The 25,322-nt window shown below is 40.3% G+C and overlaps 1 protein-coding gene across 6 annotated transcripts in view; it reads right to left on the minus strand.

Moving 5' to 3' along the window:
* The window catches only part of Spata17 (spermatogenesis associated 17), a 195,474-nt gene that overhangs the window by 113,028 nt on the left and 57,124 nt on the right, over positions 1-25,322 (minus strand). For all 6 annotated transcript variants that reach the window (XR_015450762.1, XM_004867388.4, XM_087209870.1 and 3 more), the window contains exon 6: positions 111-234. Coding sequence is in view for 5 of the 6 variants with exons in the window: in XM_004867388.4 (XP_004867445.1) it covers positions 111-234 (124 nt within the window). In the remaining variant the exon portion in view is untranslated. The remainder of the gene's footprint in view (positions 1-110; positions 235-25,322) is intronic.

The following is a 25,322-nucleotide window of genomic DNA, read 5'->3' on the forward strand; positions in this document are numbered from 1 at the left end:
TGTCTTTGTGGTATCTTGTCAACAGGGCAGGTCCCTCTCAGCCTGCTAGTTTGTCTTTGTCAGGCGAGGGCCGGTGGCCTGCGGGAGCTGTCAGGGACAGGTGGACCAACCTGCTTTGTGCTGAGGAGGTAATGCATCTTCCGGGCTTCCTCTGCTCTTTGCTTCTCTTCCCTTTCCAGCTCAGCCTTCTTCTCCTCGCTTTCTTGAATCTCCGCGTACTCCTGCAGTATCTCCCTGCACAGAAACCATCCGCAGTCATTTATGACAACAGCTCTTAATGTTTTTATTCTTTCCATCAAGTTTTCTGAGGAGCAGCCGCCGTCCATGCCCTATCAAAATCAGCAGTGTCGCCTATCCGCCATGTAAAACTTCGCCAACTTAGAAAGCATCTGAATGATTTTTCAGTATTAATCTCTAAAAATCAAATGCCTGTATGCTATAATTTATCTAACAGCCAAGGAAATGTTCACACTTAATGCTAAGCAAGGGGCTTTCTACGTTATCAGTTTCTTCGTTTGCCGATGTAGCTGTTTTGGACAAACTTAAACATCCCAAGAAAGGATCTCTGCTGCTGATTTCCTTTAAAGTTTGGTTTTGTATTTACAAATCTCTAATTATTTATTTTGTGAAATAATGGACTAAGCTAAAAAGTGACAAGTTTTATACATGTGCTCAATTTGTTCTAAATGTACTTCAGTTAACAATTCAAAAAATAGCAATAAGATTACATATATTATCCCCATTTAAATGATTGACATTTTGTTCAGTTATATAATTAGAATAAAAGTTAGATAATGTGAATAAATTCATTTTTTTTCAAAGTACAACAGATTTCATTAAAATAATGAAAATTTTCATTATTTATATGTGTATAACTAAGGAATTCCAACAAAAATAATCTTCTAAATACACTATGAGCAAAACACTTGCTAAACCAGACATGGTATCATCAAATTGGAAAATAACAAATCTTTCACTTTCATAGGACAAATTTAATATTCTTTCAAAATGATATTTTGAAATTATACCTTAGTCCTTTTAAAAAATAGATACACACTTTAGTGTCTAGTTCTAAAGTAAATTTCAAACAAAACCCCTGAGCATTTTCCTCAGGATACATCAGGGAACAGGAGGGGAAACTTGCCAAAAAATCAAAAAGACTCCCTTTTCTACTTTGATATCCAGAAATATTTTTATTGGCAATCTTCTGTGAAAGGCTCCGACTACAATACTTTACACAAGGTTACTTACGAGACACGTTGACATGTAAAAATCACCGTGCAATGCTACTGCAGCAGAGCAGTGTTTTTGAACATAAGATTAGATTGCAAAACAAATGAATTACTTGGAGTGCCATGGCCGCCATTTTGCCCCCCTTCTCTTGAAAATTGCTTATTAATATGACAAAAGGAGTCAGATAATAGCCTGTTTTACTCTATACATAGTATTTGGGGGGCCTCTGTGTGCAGGGAGCTGGACTAGCTGCACATTTAGACCGCACTGACAAGCGGGCAGGACGACCTCTCCGACCTGCATCTCGGGGCTATTATTAATCGCTGAGTAACCTGGTAAAGCCAAACAAATTTGTTTCCATTGAAAGGATCTCTATCTGTGTCTGAGAATTTGTTGTGTACCAAACAAACCTTATTAACTGTGTCCATTTTTGACAAAGAACCAGGACTTAGAGGGGTTGGTGACCTTTCTTTGTCCTTAAGGTACAAATTTCAAGGCAGTTACACATGAACAAATGAAAAGTTTTACCAGGAAAAAAATAACAACCATATGTTACAGTAAAAATTGAGTTATTTATTTTAATCCTTACTTTTGATATTATATAAAATATAAGTATTCTATAATTCTTCTCATAAGGCTTTAAAATAATTTAGAATAACAAATGAACTCCCACTATGATACTCAAAATTATATATATAATTTATATTTCTCCAGAGATAAATACAGTTGTTTTCTTAGCAATCATAATGAAAAATACATCTATACAGAAGTTTATGCTGTATAAATGGTTTAGTAAATACAAAGAGAGGTTACATATCAAGAAAGGCCCAATACAATTAAAAAGATATAAAGGGTAAGAAGGCACAAGAAGTACACAGGACTCGGGTCCAAAATCAAAAGCATAAGGTATCTGAGTAGCAGCTAATAAAAACCCACGAGGACGTGGGGGACCAGCCCACTCCGTCTCTGTCTCACTTCATACTGTTCTCTCTTGCAGCCCTGGGCTTCAGATCAAACGGCTGTATTCCCTTTCCCAGCACATAATTTCTCTCTAGCTCTTACATGCTACTTTCTCTCTTGAACTTCCTTCATGGAAATACAGATTCTCTTCCCACTTTCCTTCTCACTTACCACACCACAATTTCATTTTTCCTCCTGACAAAATTTATGATCACATATTTATGAACAGATATTTTTTAGGTACTGTGTGTCTCTCCCCTACTAGACACATGTGCTACAATTCTAGGAAAGTAAAGAGTGTGTCTGTCTACGTAGTCCATGTCTATTTGAGTGAATAAGTAAATAGATTTTATAAAGGCAGTCTGGACATAAGACTGTTCAGTTGGAGATTTTATGTTAAAGAACTGAGTCTACTGTTTGCCTATAAATATTTAGGTTTATGGATGTGAATGATGACAGAACTAGAGAGAACTGACTCCAAAGATGAGTACACCACAGTGCTCAGTCTTAGCCCAAATGAAAGCTGCCATTACTTCCTAGCATGCAATAATTCATGATTTTCCTGCCATGCCCATTTTGCCAACTCCTAGCCACAATATATTATACATGAATCTACATACACTACGCTCTCTGTACTCCCCCTACTGAGGTCTAAGGTCCTGCTATGGACTAAATGCTGTGTCCTTCAAAATTTATAGGTTGAAGCATGAATTCACAATGTGATGGAATTTGGAGCTGGGACCTTTCCACACAACTAAGTCTAGAAGTGGAATTCCCTGATTGAGATTCGTGCCATTCATTGTGAGGAGAAACTCAAAATAGATGCTCCCTGTCTCCATCCAAGAAGACACAATGAAAAGACAGTCATCTGCACACAAGGAGAGGCCCTCCCTTGCCAGGTGCTAATTTGTGGCCCCCTGACCTTGAATTTTCTGGTCTCCTCAGAGTGAGGTGCAAATTTGTCTTGTTTAAGGCATCAGGTCTCTGGTTCTGATACAGCAGTCTGAACTGCCTGAGATGGGTCCTGAAGGTCAGAAGTGATGTTTACTCATTCTCGTGGCCCTCCCAAATCGCCTGGCCTGATACCCAGTGGGAGGAATCGCTAGTCCGGGGACCGGATAGAACTCATTACTTACATCCTTTTTAACTGTTTCTTGGCCAACTAACATATTTCCTCACTCCTGATGGCTTAATTATGAGAAGGAAGGAGCTGCACTGAAGAAAGCCTCTCCTAGACAGTGGAGGGGAACCTGGCTCTTTGCCTAGGACTGTGGTTCTCCAGGCCCAACATTACCTAAGAAATGTGACAAAGGCACCTTAGCGGACTGCACTGCAGACCAGCTCCATGCAGAGGCCTGGGAGCGAGGCCCTTGTGCTCGGGAAGCCTGTCTACAGCAGTGCAGACCAGCAGAGCTGTGGGAGGACTGGGACAATTCAACTCTGTCCACTCACTGCATAGCATCATGTACAAATGCAGTCTTGCGTCAGCCAGCAGTCCTCACAGCAGTCGCCATTAACTGAAGCACTAGGAAGCACTACAAGAGCACGGGGTATGCACAGCACAATAATTTCACAGATATCATAATTTGATAGAAAAATAAGGAATCATGGTGATTGCACAAATGCCCCAAATTTCAAAGGGAACGAGGCTAGATACATTTCTGAAATAAAAGCAAAATGCCATTAGCTGCCTCATCGTTTAAAAACCCCCCAGATTTTAGGAGATTGACTTAAACCGCTCTCTAGCATCCTCTCTGTCTTGATGTCGTCAGCATGTGCAGTAAGAAGGTTCAGAAGAAAACCCGACAAACACCATTAGTTTTTGCTGTGATGTACTGTAACGTAAGTATTTTAGTTAACTTACCACCCAAATTAGTTTTGTCTTTAATGATTGTCCGTTCTCGATATCTCATAGTTAACCAAATGAGACAAAAACAGAAAAGAAAGGAAGTCTAAAATACAAGTAAAAATACAAGTAAATATAGCTTATCTTGGTATTTGCCACACAAAAGTATTTTTAAAATAACTGGGTTTACATTTTCTGGAAACTTAAACATTTTGGAACTATTTCAAAAGGTCCTCTCATTCTAAGCAAAGAAAACAACTACTCTTGAAAATCCTGTTTGTGGCAGAATAGATGAGTTTCTCTCCAAAACGTTAGTACTGTCAAGAAGAGAAATAAGAGTCCTTGGTTCCTTGTCAGGCAGTCACAAGCATGATTCAGTTAATAAAACAAATACAGACATGTAAAGTGCATGCCTGCTTCCAAGGAGCTTTGCCTATGCACTACAGCACAAGGAACTCCAGCCGGAGGCGGTCCGGGCAGCAGCACATGCGCAGTGCTGAAACTCAGGAGCTCAATTCTGATTGGAGGGATCGGGAAGAGCCCGGCATTAGAGTTGGGAATAAAACCAACAAGGCGACCACAAAACAGGGAGCAAAAATAGAGAGGAACAGTACTGAAGTGCAGCCAGGTATTCACAAGGTACTCGTGTTCTCTTTGGTAGAACGTGACCATTAATAGCAAAGGGCAAAAACGCACAGGAATGTGGAAGACAGGTTTCTGGCTGTCGATGAGTGAGTAACGCTAGTGAACCCGTACTCCCTGTCTACACATTTTGAGACTAAGGAAAGAAAAATGGATGCGAATGGCCAATATTGTAAAATTACAATGCCTCAAATTCTCTGATTGTAGAAAGGGACTGTCCAGCTGTAACAGGGACTTAGAGGCTGGGTCTGCAGATGCCCAGTGGGTAACTGAAAGCAGCGTCAAGCCTGGCATCAGCCTCTTCCTGTGCCTTTAAACACTGGGTCAGACCCATGCTCAGCTCCGCATGAAGACACGCTAATCATTAGGCGAGTCTGGCTAGAAGCTGGCAATACAGGATCATTCACCTAAATTGACCTAAACCACCCCATTCCCCTTCTTCAAGACTGAGGACACAAAGAGGAACTGGGGTAGGTTCAAGATGTGCAGGGATTCTCAATCGCCAGCTTTTACAACATCCTGGTCCAGACAACCCGGAGCCACACCCAGACACCTTCGGTCACTGTCCCAAGCCTGCAGTCACCTTGGAGTCCATGAAAAGCGAGCTGCTAGGACAGCTCACTCTGGGGGGAGCTCGCCCCGAGTGGCAGTAAGTGCCACATAACGGAATTGCAGCTGCCCCTAAGCAGGAGCGACAATGAGAACCAGTGTCCCTTCACACAGAGCCACCTGGCAAAGTCAGCCCTGAGATACGACCTGCCAGGCCATGACACGACCAGGATTACCAACCCTGCCTACTGTGTAAATTCCCCGGCCATGCAAAACTTCAACTCTTGCCTTTGTTCCCCTTTCCTGCAAAATCTCAAAGTTCCCATGAACCCCGTGGAGACAGATCTTGCACCTCCCAATCTATTCCTCCTGGTGCAGCCTCACTGAGTAAGCTCTTTTCCCACCCCTCACCACTGCTCAACCCCTTGACTGGCCCTTTGGGACAAGGTAGCCTTACCTGGTCGATTGGGATCCTGGGAGCTGGGGCTGTCATCCTAAATCCCTGGTAACACAATCGCTGCAGTATTTTATTTACCTGTTTTGCATAACTTTCCAAAGCAATACGACTCCAAAGATCATTTATGAAAATTTTTTTCTTCTGGGTCTTTTGTACCAATTTAGTTAAAAAGAATATTTATATAGTATTCTTCCTAAAAATATGCCCATATGTCAGTGTAAAATTATTTTTTAATATTCTGGATCGTTTCTATAAGCAGAAGTAAACTTTTATGTAATATGTCAAATAATTGAGAGTAACATTGAACTAAGTACAACAATAGGAATAGCAGTAGATTTATTTATGTAAGACATTATTCTCAGGGCTCCAAGTGCTTCCCAGACATCTACTCATACTCACAACATTCACGGAAGTGGGTAAGGGGCAGTATTATGAACAAGGTGCCTGGTCCTTGTAAAATTAGATGACTTTACCGATGGAGACTGGGGGAACCACAGGCCCTTCCTGCAGGGCAGTAGCTCAGTGTCCATCATATTCTGTCTCCGCTGTGGACGTTCACGGTGACAAGCTATGGAAGGGGAGAATTACCCTACTGAATTTGTGGTTTTGGTAGAGTTCAGTGCCCAGGTGGGTAAAGTTCCCATTTCATGTGAAAAGAGTTCCATGATCTTATTTATTTTGTGTTTTTTCAAATATCACACATTGTCTCTCATTTGAAATGTGTTAACCTCATTTTAAAGCAAAAGTAATTGCTGCTGCTTTTGCATGCAACCCACTTGACGCAGAGCAGGGACGTCTCTAAGCTAATCTTGACACTGTCGTAGAGCAGTAACAACACAGCACAGGATAATGTCAACATATTTTAAAGCAGAGTGCTACATGCAATTTCAGAAAATGTCTAAGGAGCTCTGGAAAACTGTTTATTGACCAACTGTTTTATTACTAATCTTAGAAATTGTGTCCATGTGAATGCCAAAGAGCATCTGCCCCATGTATTGTTGGATAAGAAAAGGTAACAAAGATACAGGGGAAGAAATAAACTGGAGTGACTTTCTTTCTCCATTGTTTCCCAAGAGAGGACAGGGACAGATTGCAGGAAAGGACATATAAAAAGCTGAAAATACCAAAGTCACATTTGTAAAACATTTTAAGGGATGGTCTCTGAATTCGCTGCTTTAGTAGTAGGTCACCACTGTGTAATTTATTCTGTATCACAAAATATCTGTTCCTCTATATTCTCTACATTCTAGGAATTCTCATTCTTCACTAACATTACAGTATGACTAAGATACATACTAATATTTTCCCGAAGATTAATATTTTTAAGTTTACACCTATTTAAGAATATGATGCAAGTGTTTATTTTGAGTTTAATTCTTATGCTAAGAATGTGCTCTAAAATATCTTAGTGTTTGCATTTTATATGTGCTTCTAGGACCTCTGAGTCATCTTTTACTACACAGCCCTTAAAGAAAGGAACTGTAACAGACAGATTAGGATTAGGATTAGGATACCCGGATATAACAGATTAGGATACCCGGATATCTGTATTTCTGAAAGATTAGGATACCCGGATATCTGTATTTCTGAAAGATCACTAAGCTACAGTAGGCTGCACAGATCGATGAGGAGTGAGAAGAGAGACCTAGGGACAGAATTGGTAGGGCTCAGCCACCACCAGGGCTGAAGACAGCTCTGGAATGATCCCATGTTTCTGGCTTGAGTCCTGTTCACTGCATGAAGGGAAAGAGGCTTTGGAAATAAGTATTTTATCTATAAACATGCTTACTCGAGGTGCCTGAAAGACGTCCAAGTGGCAACATTGGCAGGTATTTGAAGAGATGGTCAAGAGAAGCTCTCGGTGTGAGAATACCTGGATTTATGGATGGTACAGAAGTCACAGAAGTGGAAGAGACTGGAAAAATATGTAAAATAAAAAGGCAAGTGGTCAAAGTGGCAACACTCATACTTCAGGTCAGGCTAATAAGACAGCATGCACACAGAAAATGGAGAAAACTAGACAGTGAACCAGCAAAGGGTGGTGGTGGAGAACTCAAGTTACCAGAGAAATTAAGAGAAGAGAGTAGTTAATGGTTTTATTAAGCATCAAAGAGGTCAAATAAGATGATGGCAAATATTCCACTAATAAGTATTATAAATAATTTTTCATAATAGTTACATTTCCTCAATACCATTTCACAATAATTTGAACATTTTTAAAGTAAGGCTGGAAATGTTCAGATATTATTAATCTATCGAGCATCTGCAACGGGGGAAATGCCATTCTGTATCTTCATCACAGTTAAAATGAAAATGGAACTTTGTTTTATACATTGTCCATCAAAACACCAGCTGAGAGAAGCAAGCCATCAGAACTTCTGGTCCCTCCATGCCTTCAAGTTGGACAACATAGAGCTAGGTCCATGACTAAAATGTGGACTCTTTGCTTTACCCTGGGGTTTTCTCCTCACAGATCTCTGCAAAAAGAGAGAGACTTGAAATTCACATTATATTCTTTTATTAAAAACACACAGTGAAGACACTACACATGACATTTTTATTATTTTCACTTAAGATTCACATTTGAAATTTGTTTTAGAATCAGCATGAGGAAAAGCAGTTTTTTGGCGTATGCAGTAATGTTTCTCCCTTTTGTTAATGGAGTCCACGAAACGAATCACTTTCCCTGACCAGTACATTGTCAGAGTCACCATCCTCTTTTCCTCTGTTGTGGTTTTAGTTTTTTTCTTCTACATCCTTTTTAAAATTATTTAAAATTTGGCACAAAAGGAGTTAAATTTAAATGCCCGATTCAATAAACTTTTCCTTATATGGATTGGTTCTTTGGACTGAAAGTTTTTTCTTATTTATATGCTTTGCTTTCAAAATTTTGAAACAGCAAATTGTTAAAGAGAAGACATTCTTGTTAAAAAAAAATACAAGTGAAAAAAACTGAACAAATGGTTGATATCATTCCATATTTAAAGTGATGGTGTGGATTTTGTTATTAATGACTAATTATGAACAAATGAGCAAGAAATATATGCTGTATTTTAAGTTAGACAATGACATGTATTAGTGTCTGAACTCTACCAAATTGATTACTGTGATTATTACATTCTTGTATATAAAAACGGATGTACCAAAAAACTGCATGCATAGTTAACGTTACAGACTAACTTGTTTCAAGAAAACCAAAATGCTGTTTTCCTGGCTCCTTTGGCCAGTTCTCTATCAGAGAGCCTGCCATCCACATGCAAACAGAGAAAGCCACACTGCTACGATGCAGTTAGCTGAGGTCACAATACTGTATTTTTAAAATGAGGTGTATGGAGACGTTATCTTTTGGCGATCATACTGAATCTCTTTATTAATACAATATCTGTGGGGCTCCACTCATGTCCTTGAAATAGGGAACAGGGACACCATACTATGAGCAGTGGCCTAGCTGCTGGAGTTCATAAATTTTGCTCAGCTTTGGATGAGTTCAAAGAATTGCCATGTAAGAAAAGCCTTACAGAGGGAATTTATCTGATTATGGCGGTAATAATTACCCAGCTGTTTATTGCAGACAGAGAAATAATTCATGTAGGCAATAGGCCGTGGTGGCAATGACACTCCACATTTAGTAAATATGCAAACCGTTCACTTCTAATTAACCAAGCTAGAGGATGCCCTTATTAAATGTATACGCTAAAAGTGCCTTCCTGACAAGTGATGAATTGTTACAATGCACAAACTCTTGCCACAGAATTACTGGAGTGAACTTGGGGCTTAACTTCATTAAGAGATCTGGTGGGATCGTTAAATGAGGATGGACAGCGGAACAAGACTCACCTGACAGCCAATGATATGTTAGGGCCTAATGGAACCGCAGCTTATCCTGTCCCGCTCAACTGTTCAGATTCACAACAGATAATCTGAGAAACTGCAAAGTTAATCTGAGTTTGAGTAAGAAAAATAAATGAAATAACCTAACAGCCCACTTAGGGTGACTACCTGACAGGTTACTTAGTGACTGAATAAATTACAAACAGCCATTTATTCTGATACAAATCTCTTTCATGTATCACAGGCTGAAAAATCTACCACTCACTTCCTTAACTTTAAAATAACCGGCTTAACAAAAATGAAGGGTCATGTGGACTTCCTTTAAAATAAAATGAACTCTCGAAATGGGGAGCTCTATTTAAGAAAAATAACACAACACAGAAATTAATCTTGACTCTGAACTTCACTTACTTTTTCCAAATAATTATGAAATAGCTGATTATCTATATTTGGTGGTTAGCTTCACTTTAAGACAACCATTCATTCTTTCTTTATCAAACATCTTTACTAATTAAGGATCTTATGGACACTACCACATAGAAGGAAGTCCCAGACTCCATGAGGCCAAACTAAAATATTCCTATTTGAATTCTAGGATAGGCGATAAAGGCTTTCTCTGGTTGTCATGGCAATTGAGGAAGATAATAGGTATAAAAGGCACAGCACCATACCTTGTATACATTAAGTGGTCAATAAAAATCAGCAGTTTCTTAACATGCAAATGTGACAAAAGCTTTATTTGATTAGAAGATTAAGTCCTAGTGCTTTCTTATCAAAATTCATTGTATTATTCTTTCCACTGCCTCTATAATAACTTAATGACTACAACTTTTATTTAATATTTACTATGTTTCCAGTACTGTTCCTTTATTTCCTGAAAGGTCAATTTCCAGAATCTACAGTTGTACTATGCAGTCTGCCCAGGAAGGTGCTTTGGAAGTGATCAGCACTAACAGTCAAAATGTTAAGGTAATTTAAAAAATACTCTGGATGACTAGTCAACCCAAATTAGACCTCAGGGTAAAGGACATCAACTGCTGTATTCATATCTGAGCAACTTTAAGAGCTATTTTGAGAAATGGCAAAGGAATGCAAAGGCAATGAGGGGCTGGCTAAGGACACAGAGCTTTCAAGGGTGCAGCCGAAAGTCACGCCGGGGTTTGCTCTTGCATCTGTGTCACTAGGACTGAATTAGGGGAGAACTGAGACTGCAGTGTGTCCGCTGACATTTTGGATAGTATCAGTATATTACTGTGGGTATTTGCTTAGTTATACACTTACAGTAAAATAGGAGAGGAATAATCTATAAAAGTAATATACACTTTGAGAGAAATGGACTTTGTCAGTATTCAAAGTCACAAGTGACTCCTCCAACTTTATAATACATAATTTCATTAACAACTTATGGACTTTGAAAGAATACATAATCCTTTGCCTTCAAACAATTTATGCATTCATACATTTACTTATATAAAAACATTCTTCCAGCGAACACTATGCATCAAGAGCTGTAACAAGAATTAGAGATACTGTCCACATTATTAATCTAAAACTGCCATATTTTAATGAAAGAGTACTGTTATCAAATGCCATAATGAAAATGTTTAATATTTAAAGAGAGGAATGTACAAAAATAATACTTTCTAAAAAGCCTTACAAGTGCATTTATAAATTCCAAACTGCATAGGTTCTACACCTTGACTGAAGTAGGTATAGAAATGATACTCTATTAAAGGGAAGAGTAACATTAATAGCTGATATTCATTCAGTGACCATGACAATAACAATGTGTGGCTTTCTAAGGAAGACAGTGAGTATATTCTTTCTGCTTAAAGGCCTTTGTAAAATTAGTCAAAATAAAGAAAAAAATAAAAATAGACAGTGAAATAAGGGAACAGCCACAATCTACCATAAACTCAAGAAAATAACTAGAAGTTGAGTGAAGAGTATCTGCCAGAGTCGAGTCAGTTTAGACCTCATTACCCAATACATCTTTAACCCCAAAGTCAGTGCACGGTGTGGGCAAGTTTGATGCTAAACAGCTCTGATGGCCTAGCGAGCCCCAGTCAGGGGGACAGAGCCTGGGGAACAATGCAAGGAGCGGGGACAGGGAGTGAAGTTGTAGTCAGGCAGTTTCCCTTTGTGTGAGTCAGGACTTCTCACTGAGGATGGGGAGACCTGGGGAATGCAGGCACCTGAGGGAAACAGAGTCCACAAGCAGAGCTTCCCGTGACGCTGGTGTCCCAGGGACAGGGCGTCAATGGGGACTTGAGAGGACAATGAGGAGAGCACAGCACTTTGGTTCTCCAGGCCACTTCCAACCTTCCCGGGGGGTGAGTACCGAATAGGACAGCACTCTCGATATCGGGCCTCCCAGCAGCAGCACTCAGACAAACAGAGGCGCCTTGAGACTCAACTGGAGATTTTCATAAGGTATCAAATCACTCCATGAAAATGACTGCTACCTTATGCAAATGATAACCACATCGAAAATGAAAAAGAGTGTACCATTAACAAATGGAAAAGTATGACAAGTGTAGAAATTAAATTAACAATAATGTAAGACCTGCTTTAAGGAAACCAGAAAATTGCACGGATGAAAAATTTCAAAATACCCATGTAAATGAAGACATACCTTGATAAGAAAGCCGAAATTATGAAGAATATTATTTTTTCTCTAAACTATGCTGCAAATTTAACTTAAACCCATCAAAACTGCAATCTGAGCCAGGCATGATGGTACACACCTATAATCCCATCATGTGGGGAGTATGTATCAGGAGGACTGAATGTTTCAGCACATAGTGGGCATTTTAGCAAATTAGCAAGACCTTGTCTCAAAATTACAAAATAATTTTTTAAAAATGGGTTGAAGACGTAGCTCAGTTTAAAAACCCTGGGTTCAATTTCTAGGAACAATAACAACAACAAAAGTAAAGATACATTTTAGATCATGCCAAAATGAAAATTCACAGAGTTGAAAAAACAGAAAATATGGCCATGATACTTTTTGAAAAATAAAAGTAATTTATAGCAATTAATGCCATGTGAAGTAGGTAAGATGGCATAGTGAAGACTTGAGAACAGGGAGGGAGGTGCTGTGTGATAAGATGGCATTTAATAGTAAGAGATAAATGCCACTGGAATTTGCTGTTGGAATACTGATCATTTAAAAAATTATAATCCCAATTTCAGATCTACACCCTTTATCAAATAGATTCCAGAGGGATCCAACATGAAATGCTACAAAAGAAACCCTGAAATATCAAAAGATAATAAGCATGACTATTCTTCAAGTCAAACACAGATGAAATCATAAAAGAAATTATTGACAAGTAAAAGCCACATAAAGAATCAAAAAGTCAGTATGTTTCAAAATCTCCATAGGTTGGGAAGACATTAGCAAAAAAGGAAAGATAATGTCATCACAAATGAGAATGGGTTTGTTTCTATTACAAGGAACAGGCCTTTTACAAATCCACAGGGGAAATAAACAGAAAATAATTAGGCAACTAGAACAAATATAAACAGACTAGTCATTCACAGTGCAAGTATGATAAGTAGTAATAATAACTAATAAATAAATAAATAAAAGATATTCAAATCCCTAAAAAATAAATAGGTTAAAAGATTGGAATTGTTCCCTTCATTAGAGTAGCAAAAATTAACACACACACACACACACACACACACACACACACACACACACTAAATCCAGTTTGGCAAAGGTATGAGGAAATATGAACCATTGGCATTGTTGATAGAAATACAAATTGCTATTATTCTTGTGGAAAAGTTGACAATAAATGTGTTTCAAATTATAAAATATTTTTAGGTTTTTATGCAAAAATCTCATGGAATGAGAAAAAAAGATAACATTATAAATGCTAATAACTGTATGCAGAGAAATGTCATATTAAATGTCCATTAATATATATAAGACTTGATTAAATACAAGCTATGGTGCGAACACACACGTACACTATAGGTGTTGAAAGTTTTGATTTAAATTTGTATTTCTTGACATAGGAGTGCTACTTGCGGCAATTGTAAATACTTCCCTCATTCCTCTTCCAACAGAAGCGTAATCTAATCTAGTCGGGGGAGAGCTCAGTTCAAGGTCCTCCAGGAAGGCTGGGGGCAAAACAGACAGAGTTCACCAGGGCCGAGGGCTGGTGGAGGAGCAGAAGGGGTCTGCCCAGTGCCCCAGCCTTCCCTGGGCAAGGCTGTCTAAGACCCTTCTCCAGTATTCAAAACCCCACTGAACTGCACACACTGCCTCCTATTTTCTGAGCGTTATCAGTCCTAAATGTGACATTTTGGTCTCTTGTCTACCTTACTGTCTTGCCTTATTTCTCACCTGGCCCAGTCCATATGTAGGGAAGAATGAGACTTAACAGACTCTTGCAAACCTACAATATGATTTAGTCACAAATACATTTTCTTGACTTCCTACTGTGTTCCGCGCACTGCGGGAGGTGCTAGCTGATTAGCGATTTATGAGGAAGGACAGTTATTATAAAAATAACTTCAAAAAATTTTACAGAAGGGTAATTTAGGAAAGGACAATTTCAGAGAATTACTGAAGTACACAATGGGAAATTTTAATCTGTTTGGGGAGGTATGGGGAGAAGTAGGGGTTTAGGAAAGATTTCCCTGAAGAGGTGATACTTCAAAGGAATGAGTATTTTATGAGCTTCACGACCTTGGAAGGAACTTTGTGTGACTTGATGAAGGGGATCTAAGGGCCAGGGATGTAGCTCAGTGGTGCCACACCTGCCTGGTAAGCGCCAGGTCCTGAGTTTGATCCCTGGTACCGGGGGACAAAATAGAGATGAAGGGAATCCACCGAATGCATGCCCTGTCCACCCTTCGGATCACAGAGGAGGTTATGTGCAGTTTAACAGAGGTGCAAAAACAAACGAAAGGTCCTCTTTGCGGGGAGAGAATGGAGATCCTTTTGCTTCTGAGGCACACTGCAGTCTTCAGTAAGATGAATTAGAACAGCCCCGGTGGATTTGGCTGAGAAAGAGCATCAAGTATTACAAAGGTCAGTGCAACCGGAGTCAAGAGTGAGGTGTCCTGGGCTCAACACAGAGGCTTATGGGGAGCAGATTCATTCTGACACATTCCGCGCAGGCGGAAGACGCTCTGGCTGTGAGCTCTGGCTCCAGCCCCCTTGGTCCTCGGGAGTCAGCCATCCAGACGCGGTGTCATCCTCAGAAAACACAGGTGGTACAGAAGTGTGCAGCAAGCGTGCTAACCTCAGCGGCCAGGCGAGGGGCCGGCGTGGCACTGGCTCTGGCCCAGGATGCCAGAGGACTCTCAGAGCAGAACACAAATCCACAGAAGGTTGCAGACCCAGCGATCAACACAGACAGCGGGGCAGGGGCCGAAGCGGCAGAGCTTGTGGACAGATTGGATTTGCCAGCTTTTCGTTTCTGCCTGACACCTCAAGCTGCAAGCAGGAGTAACTGAGCAAGCTCCAGGCCCTTAGACAATTTAGAAGGAGAAAAATTAACTGGAAAAAAACCCAGTCTCTGAAGAGGTAAAGCGGGTCATTCAAATATACACACACAACAAAAACATGTTAAAAGTTATTCTCCAAAAGTACCATCTGATGCATGATTTTGAAAGAAGATTTATGTTCTTTCGCCTGTAAAAAATAACTTTACTTGTAAATGTTCACTATTTTTAAAGTTAATTTTCTGCATGATTTGAAGTTTTAACAAATGCCTGAGAACATAATACATGAGAAAATAATATGGGAGGGATACAAATGTTTTCTAAATACACTTTTGTATCATTTTTACTAATTTCTAATTATTTGCAGTATTTCTAATATTTCTACCTCAACTTGCAAGCTGTTTCATTTTCCAAAAGCATTTCCAATTGGTTTGAAAAATGTCATCGAAGAGACAGTAGAACTAGAAAATGCTGGTACAAATCATGCTCAAGTCTGTGTAATAGGTACATATTTTAAATATCTTTCCTTAATTTTTCTTTATTAGTAAGCCAATTTCTCTCACTGTGCACTGTATAATTATATCCACTGGGAGAACCATTTCTATCTTGGAATGAAGAAAGTGTAAAGGAGGGGAGGCCCTGGAAGAAGAAGGGAAGGTGACACACCTGTCTCTTCAGCCCCACAGGCTGTGAAGGCAGTACAGCACACAGGTGATCGGTCAGAATGCATGGTGCTACGCCCTGACTTCTAAACCCCAGGCCACGTCCCTGAGCAGAAAGTCCAGCATAATGAGGGACACCAAAAACAGGCATTTTCCTACCTCCTGCGTTGGATCCTGGTTCCACTCTACAGGCAGCCTCAAGATAACCAGGGAAGGAAGGCTCCCGCATGATAATGAGGTCACGCAAGGGCTGGAGGTGCAGTTTGGTGGCAGCACTGGGCTGGCACACACAAAGCTCTGGCTTCCACGCCAAGCACCAGCGACAACAACAAAGAATCAAACTGTGGTCAGGTAGAGGAGCTTAGTACTTGAAAGTCTTCCTCTGCTCTCCTATCACTTAGAAGCACCAGAAAGTCTATGCACACACGTCCTTTATGAGACAAGCAAGATTCGAGTTGAAAGCCAGAGGCTGGGTCATGGAACAGCTATGGCAAATAGCGAGAGAGATGATGGTGAGTCAGAACCTGCAGGGTATCCAGCCTTGTCCAAGGAGCCACAGGGAGCTCATGGAAGACTTCAGAGAGAATGCACAGATAGGAAGAGATGGTACAGCACCTGGTCAGCTGAGAAAAGCCACCAGACCTGAGCTACATGGAGTGTTTACATCAAATGCAGGCCTCAGCAGCCAAAGCCAGCAGAACTCCTGCTGGATGAGACCAAAGGACCTATCAGCAGGCATCGAGCTGTTACTGAAACACAGCCACTGGGACCTCAAAGTCTGCTCCGACCTCAGCATCCACGGAATATCTTGAAGAGGATCAGAGGCAGCTCAAGGAATTATGAAAAGACCAAGGTATTTTAAAAGATTATTTTAATTATTCCGTTGGGCCAAAATGGACTGGTGCTAAGTTTTTTCCCTTTACCATCCATTTGCTGGCAAGAAGAAGTGGAGTTACAGAATTCATCCAGAATATTAATGTTAAAGGAATAAAATGTGGTTCTATTTCACGGGACATCTAAATGCAATGCCTTAACTGTAAACAGTGGCTAAGCTCAGAGTCCATAGTATACTAGCTAATATAGCTGAGTTTTGCATATATGGACATAGATGTCTTTTTTAGTAATATACATATACAGATGAAGTGATGATTACTCAGGGTATTTTTTTATAATATACAAATTATATATGTGCTTAAAATAATGCTTATGTGTAACGATCTTAGCTTTTGCTTCTCTTTAGTAAGATGGCTGTTGTAACTGTAGTGTTTGTATAATTGGGTAAAGGAAAAAGAGCAGAAGAACTGGTAAATGTTATTGTTCAGAACTAAGTCCCATCCCACCCTGAGGTTAAGGAAGTTTGGAAAACCAATAATAACAAAAGTTAAGCCACAGAGTAGGGATGGACACAGTGATCAAGTCTATAGAATTTCCCTAGTCCACTTCATGGCAAAGTTCACATTTGTCATTTATTCACTTCTCACTTCTCAGTTCCCAGTTGTTTATGTTTTACTTTGCAATATAAAACTGGATTTGGACCCATGAATATTTTCGGTTAGCTACACTATTAATCAGAAAAGTAAGAATGCTGGGGAATTATTTCAAGACACATAGAAGAAAGGGTTTCTCCTCCCAGCTCCGATAGCCTGCTTCTTGCTTCTGTGGAACAGCTGCCAGCTGTTTGTGGGAGACCTAGAGGTATCCAACATCTAGTGAGCTCTGCAGGTACTACAGAAAGCAAGTCTCTGATAAGAAGCTCCAGTCCCTTGACACAACTGGGCCAGTTTCCTGCTCATCAGGGCCAGGCCAGGGGCTGCAAAGCAGCTCTAGCCTGTGACATCTTGGGGACTCCACAGCCAGCAGGCTCAGTAAGCTCTTCACCGATGGGGTCTAACCCTCAGCAAGGATGGGTGGACAGAGGTCCCTCCAAGCTTTTTCCTTCCTCGGGTTCTCTCCCTTAGGCCTCCAGGTCGCAATTCTCCCAATATTTACTATCAACGTGTTCTCCGGAGTTCTCATTTATCTCCTTTAAAAGTTATTGGTTCCTTATTACTCAATAAGACTTAATATTAAATTATCCCAGTTCAAATTACTTCTGTGGCTTCAGTCTCCTGACTAGTGCCTGACTGATCCTGCCACCAGCTAGTGTTGAGTTTCTAGCCAAGCACAAGATGGACACCACACGAGGGCAAGCTTCAAGGCTAAAATAAAACAAGAAGTTACTGCAGGAAGGAAATACAGACACAGGCAGTGGAGGGGGCTGCTGCAGAGGCAGAGCAGCCCTGAACACGAGGCACCTCTTGCAATCTTGGGCTTCCTGTGCGCCCTGCTTTTTTATCTCGCTGAGTCCTCACTCCTTTGATCAACTGTTGGCTTTATTTCCCTGTCTTACTGAGGTGAGATAGAAAAAGTTACAGGATGGGGAGAAAGGCAGCTAGGAAACTAGCATTAAGGCATGATCAAGTTACCCAGGGTTGCGACACCTTCCTTCACTCCCTAGGCCTGTTTTTCCTCCAGGCTCATTACTCCCAAATTCGTAAGAATCTTAAAGATATTGCAAGTTCATAAATTACAAAATTTACATCAAAGACTTATGTCTTCAAAGGGAACAGTACATAGACAGAACTATTAAATGATTACCATATCTTTAAACTTCAAACATATGAACAGTTTTTATTTTAACCTAGTTAATAAAGTCTGTATCTGTTTTAACCACCAATGGGCAACCAGACCTTAAGAAAACAGACCTAGGTCAATGATAAATGAGTCAAAGGATAAACATCTTCGACTGTTCATCTTAAGGGTACCCCAAGACACACATGCCTGCCCCAGCCCTGACTGTGCTGCAGCCCTCTCCAGTGCCCACACTCCATCTCCCTCTGTGCTGCTTAACCCCTGCCTAATAAATCTGCCCATGTATCTCACTGCTGCAGCCAGAAATCCTTTTCCGAGGTGAAATCGAGAAGCTGGCCATGCCTGACTTGAGGCCCCTTTCTCCTCTTCAGAGAGAACTCCTCACCCTTCATCTGGTACCATCAACCAAAAGTTCAACTGGCTGTGGCTTCTCCCAGGCAGCGACTGTGAGCTTCCTGCCTCAGTCCTAAACCTGAACCCCAAGTCAGACCGCTGGGGTTTTGATCCTCTGTAGCTTGTTCCCCTACCCCAGACAATATTCAAACAACCACCTTTCCTTATATACACTTCACTTTAGGCAGAGCACACTGCTCCATTCCAAGGGTGGAAGCATCACATACGGCACTGTTTTCAATTTAAAGTCATGTGCAGACCTGGCCCACAGCTCTGGGTATGACTCAATGACCTGTCAACTAAACTAACATACAAATGATCTGCCTAAAACTCACCCTCACTGACTAGCAGGAGAAGGAGTATAATAACCACAACAAAACTCCCCACTAGGAAAAAATGACAAGTGGGAAAGAAGTAGGGGTTCTCAACCCTAACAAACATCAAATGGTGCTACCCGGGGATAACAGAGAGTTTCTGTTCTCCAGTATGTGCCTGGGGACACAGTCAAAATACTACCGGTCTATGATCTCCCATGACCACATGCGAAGAGCCCGTGTGAGTTCAGGTTTGGGCAAACACAAGCAAGCATCTTCTCTAGACGGAGTTCTCAAGGGTGGAACTGATGGTCTTGTCTTGACTCCTGCACTCTCTCCACATCCTCCTGGTTCCTCAGCTCTGCAGTGAGGAACAGATCCATCAACAGATCTGGACAGGAAGGCAGTGATTCAACTAACTGGCAAGTTTTCTTCCTTGGGTTTTATTCTTTAATATACTAAAACTGACTGATTTATAGTCTGATTTTATTTTCATTTTATTTTCAATTATTGATTATTTACTGCTTCTCACTCACAGGGTCTTCTTTTCCATGGCACCTTTGCACCTTTGCTGTGCAGTACATTGCATCTGAAATACTATATGCAGGAATAATCTTAGGCCTAGAACTATGGCCTCTTCCCTGAGATGCTTTTCCTATGTTCTGTCTGGTCACTGGCATCTCCTGAGATGTCCTAAGGCAAGTTCAAGGCTCTAGGTTACTTGAATTGCCCAGAAAACTGGTCGTTTGACTGCAAACCCCGCATTAAGCTGTTTTATTTCTAGGATTACTTATGCTAAGGTTGCAGTTTGTGGGGATCCTTGCTGAAGGAAAAAGGAAGGTTTATTAGCATTTCTACCTTCAGTTGCCCTGGCTTGAAATTTTTTTCTTCCTGACCCTGTAAAGCAAAGTTTGTTGCTGCTTCTTTTGTATTTTTTCTTATTTTTTTAATGTAGTTAGCCAAATACTCTTTTAGATCAGCTGTTGCCCATGGAGCAAGAAGCAGATTTGAGTGGAGACTTCTGAGCTCTCATCTTGGATGTGCGGGCCAGTATGTCATTTACTATGGCAATCATTCTCTGTTCCTTAGAAGCCGTCAGGAGGGTCTTGACCATTGTGAGATAAGACAGCATGACTACGTGAGCTCTCTCTTGGGTGGACACTGGTGAAGGCTTGGGATTCATCTTCAGGGAAGGCCTACACTTCATGACCAATGCCTAGCATTGCACTGTTTGTGGTCTACAAGCAACTAGGTTTCTCGGCACTTCAAGGTGCTAAGTTACAGGACTCTAAACAAATGCACACTATATACAGCGAGCTCCCATCACCTCCTTAGCAAAGCAGTTATTTCCTTCTCTACTTGCACATTATCAGCTTTTGGTCTGAATCCACCTATTTCTCACAGCAGTTTACTGAAAGATTAAAGGAGGAGATAGCACACAATATTCTGAAAAGTATTTACTGTTTCAGTCAATGTCAAAGCCTCAATTGGTAATGATCCGTATCACATGGTAGAGTAGATGGGATTTGAAAAAATATATATAATATAATAATGGTTTCCAGTCTAGCACCAAGCTATTTCCAATAGCCAAATTCCCATTTTAAGATCTATTACTTTTTTTTTCGGTCCTGGGGACGGAACTCTGGACCTTGTGCTTGTGAGGCAGGCACCAGGCCCACTGAGCTAAATCCCCGGCCCAAGATCTATTACTTTTAATACCTTAGTTACGTCACATTGACCATGGCCAAAACCCATGACTCTCACTAACTGCAAGTTTACCAAAGTGACTTTTTCCTTTTCTATCCTCAAAAGCAGAAAAGGTAATTTAGAAAAGGATTGAAATGAGTCTCGACTAGCATAGTTATTTACAGTATGTGTCGCAATTGAAATATGACAAATAGAACTTGTACTAATTCAAAGTATAAAGAGGCAATGTATGTTTGTTTTCAAAAAGAAAAAGATTGGGCTCCAACCTCTAGCTCTACCAGCACTTCACTGACTGAACTTCTCCTTTACTATGAGTTTGATTTTTATCTTTGAAATGTAAAGAATACACATCCCAAAGGGGGATTTGTATAGATATAAAACGCCATGGACATAAGGGGTGCTAAGTGAACATGATTTACTGTGATTGCCCTGAATTTACTTAGCTGGTCCTCATTGGCAAAGTCTAAATCTGTCCATCTAAATGTTTAGCTTGATAATTAATTATCACATTTCTTATTACAACATGCCACATTAATCTTTCTCTTATTGTTATTTACATATAAGTATGCTGAACCAACAGCCAGAAATTTTTAATGAGTGTATAATTAAAGTATTTTATTTATATTTCAACCATTTCATCAACCACTCAGTTATAATGATATTTACTTACACTGTGCATGTGTCTAAAGAGCAAAGTAATATTGACAAGCATGCATTCGATGTTGGCCGACTAGACATATCCCAGATTCTTACTGCTTGCAATTCTCTCTTCCCATTTAATACTAACTGTTCCTTTAAAATGAGTTTGGCCAAAGCTCTGAAGAATTCATACATAACAGCAATAAGTGGTCAAATACAAACACGATCTGTTGATTTTTACTCCGGGTTGCTGCTTTGATTTTTAGGGGCTGCACATGTTATCAGTGTGAAGGGGCATGCTGATTTCCTTCATGCTTCCATTTCACTGTTAATTAAAGCACAGGTGGAAATGTGCTACCTTGATAGCTCAATATATTAAAATACCTCAATCCAGAGAAGTAGAGATCTTTAGTATTGTGTACCTCTGATCCGAAAGCGATCTCAATTTCCTTCAAGTTTGTCATTAGCCTACTGCATTCATTGGCTCTGTCGGATCCTCTGCCAGAGCAAGATTACTTAAAGACTAGGAGGATGAGTTCCTCGGGCACCCAGATAACAAGAGGGTGACAGATTACGTTCAAATCTTCAGAATTGAGTTTCCTAGAAACTAGACACACTTATAAACAGTTTTCTAGGTTCCTTTTTGCTTTATCTTTAAAAACAAATGCACATTGGCACATGGTAGCGATAGCATTTGACACAAGTATCATATAAATACTTTGAAACTGCCAGCTACTAGTTCGCTGTTAGTTCTGGAGTATGATTATCATCCCTGGGAACAAAGACAGACAGTAACAGAGGAAATAAAATACAGAGAGAAATTGAATTTTAAAATCTAAGAGAATTTCTCACAGTACAACTGGAAGTTGCTCCTAGAGAAATAACAATAGGCATGGAATACATTTTCATAATGGCAAGCTAACTTATGGATGTATGGATTTCAGAATAGTCAAGGAAATCAAACATGCAGCCCAGTTCATGCCAAGCTGACAGAGCCGCCTGTGGACTGTGAACACTCTGCAGGTTGTTCTCACAAATGCGATGTTGCAAAAGCAAGGCACACACTGTCAAAGGCTGCTAATGCATTTCAACAGTCCTTGCCTATTAGCATTTTGGCGAGCATCTCAGGGAATCCAAGAACTCTTCACTGTAACATGTACATGGGAATCCTGTTCATATTAATGATACATCCATTAGTTCTTGTTTTTCCAAAACTCTGAAGACAAATTCAGTGATTTGTGGAGGTGGTGTCCCCTTCCAGATAACCTTCCTTATCTGTGAGCGTGCAAAACAGCATTTGTGCTTCAGGGGTAAATATTTAAATAATGCCTTGGAATATTATGATGATTTTTTTCAATATTTTATGATAACTGATCTAGAGAACTTACACCTTTAATTAAGGATTTTAAATACATACTTATAGTGTCTACGTGTGTATAAAATCTTGACTTACACATATGACCATATCCATCTTGGTCATGACAAGGATCATTTCATGCCATGCACTGTACTACAAACTTCTTATGCCCTAGCCTAGGGTCAGTTAGATTTTTCTTGTATTTTCACAGAATTCAAAATGCATTGAGTTACACAGTAAATGAATATATAGATTTTATATCTTTGAAATATGTTTACTACCATACTCATCAAATTATCTCTGACTTAAATTATCTCTGCACTTTCATATCCAGTGCAGAAATCTTTTTTGAATAAGTCTTGGAGTTTGGGACAAATCCTTCTGCTGGGGCACTCTGGACATCTTAGGTCAGCCTAATATTTAATGGCTCTGGTTATTAGAAACATGTTATTTATGTTGAACTCAAATCTATCCTTTTGTCATTATTTCTTTATTCAGAAATTATGGTGCTTGGAAATTCTGAAGACAGATATATATCCTGTCTTCCACGTCCAGGCATGGCCAACTCTTCCTGACTGCTGAATCCTAAGAGTACTGTTTGTGCAGTGGGTCGTGTGAATCATGTTTTTATCAGTGCTCGTCCTAAACAGTGGCATCCAGCATTTAATGCTATGCACCAAAAGTAGTCCAAGTGAAGAGCTTTTATTCGCTACCCTGTTCTATCATTTAATGCATCTCGTACAGGTGAAGCAGTGCAATACTCTGGAAAGAGTACAGTTCCTGATGTCATGAGCTCCAGAATTCCATCTCAGTTCTGCCAGAACTTAGCAAATTAACTCTGGCTACACAAGCACAGTGGCTACACAGTTCATTACAAATCCACACAGAGATCTCCCGCATACAAGCTCTGATCATCCCTTAGGTGAGGGATAAAGAGTGTACTTGCCGAAGAAATGGGGAGAACCACACACGATATAGAACAACTCATGGGAATGAAGCACAAGGACCTTCTTGTACTCTGAGATATAGCTATAGAAAAACTTTCCTCTGTGAAGAACCAGAACTTTCTCTGAAGAAGCAAAATGTCCCTGGAAGAAAAACCTCCACATATTGGCACTGACGCAGCCACTAGTGGAAGAGTCACTGTCCAATGGCTTCAAATGCAAACGAAACACACCAGTCAATGAAATCTACTTATGTGTGTGTGCATTCAAATCATCCTTTCAATAGCTCATGTCCACATATACACAAATGGCTAAAGTCACCAGCTGTAGGACTTAAAGGGGACATTAAGCCAGGCATGGTAGTGCAAGACTAATCCTGGCATTCTGGGAGGCTGAGGCAGGAAATGTGCAAATTTGAGCGCAGCATGGATGACACAGTAAAACTCTGTCTTGAAATTAGAAATTAAAATGGATGCAGCTTAGTTCAAAGACCCTAAGCCAATATTGCCGAAAGCAAAAAGAAGGGGGAAAAAAGGAGAAGATTGAAAAGAAAGAAAAAAGAGTTTGAAAATAGTCAATTAAAAAAAGTGTCATGGAAGAAATTTATAGCACAGGGACTGGAATAAACTTAAACTCTGGAATTAAATCATGACCTATTCTGTTTATATTCCACTTGCCACATTCCCACTCCATTTTATGCACTCTTATTTTATTGCTAAAATAAAAATGTCAGTAGAAGCACAGAAAGGCAATCTCTCTCAAGAGCAGAATGAAACAAAGAGGCCCATGGTGGAGGAGGGGAGAAAACTCTACCAGACTTAGCACTTTGCTCCTGGAGGCCCAGCTTTGGAGCAAGAAGAACTACATGAAGAATGTGAGCCTGTGCTATGGTTTAGATCTAAAGTGTCCCCCAGAAGTATCCTATGTGCAGAGGCAGGGCTTTGGCAATGTGACTGATCGTGGAGGGTCTATACTCATCAGTGATTCACCCATTGGCAAAGTGACTAATCCAACCTTGATCCACCAACATGTTCACACTAACATCGCGCCTGGACCAGGTCACTTCCAAACTGACTGAGACTCACAGGGTACCCGAGCAGGGCCCCTCTTGCAAGAGTATATACTATTTGATAGGGTGGTGACTTTGACTTCAGCACATCTCGTGGCCTCCTTGGACCCCTCTTGGGATTGCACTGCTATTTCTCAGCCCCTCCCCACTCTACCTCCTTCCCTTCTTCCTTTCTGTGGGTGTCAGACTTGCAGTGTAGAATGAAGGCTCTCCCTGTCTTCTCCTGGGTCTGAGTGCTACCTCTATTTTTCTACAGTGTTTTCAATAATCGGAGCTGCTATTTGTTGGACGTTAGCTTTATGCTCACTGTTTGGTATAATGTACACTTCACACAACCCTGCAAAGTAAAAATTCCTGCTCCAGTGTACAAATAAAGAAAACTAGTATCTGTAATACTGGGCAATAAGTCTAACTTCACATAGGTAGAAAGTGGCTGAACAATGACCTCAACACATATCTATCTGCATCCAAAGTCAGTGTGTTGGATTCCTCATGTCCTAAATGTGTCAGCCTAAAGTCTTCAGGATGCACCCAAGAGAAATGAAAACATGTCCGCATAAAAACGTGTACATGAATGCTCACAGCAGTGTTGCTCATAACAGCCAAAACACAGAGATAATTC

Source organism: Heterocephalus glaber, unplaced genomic scaffold, assembly GCF_053883595.1.
Source record: "Heterocephalus glaber isolate CG9 unplaced genomic scaffold, H.glaber_assembly_v1.0 deba00001067, whole genome shotgun sequence".
Taxonomy (NCBI): Eukaryota; Metazoa; Chordata; class Mammalia; order Rodentia; family Bathyergidae; genus Heterocephalus; species Heterocephalus glaber.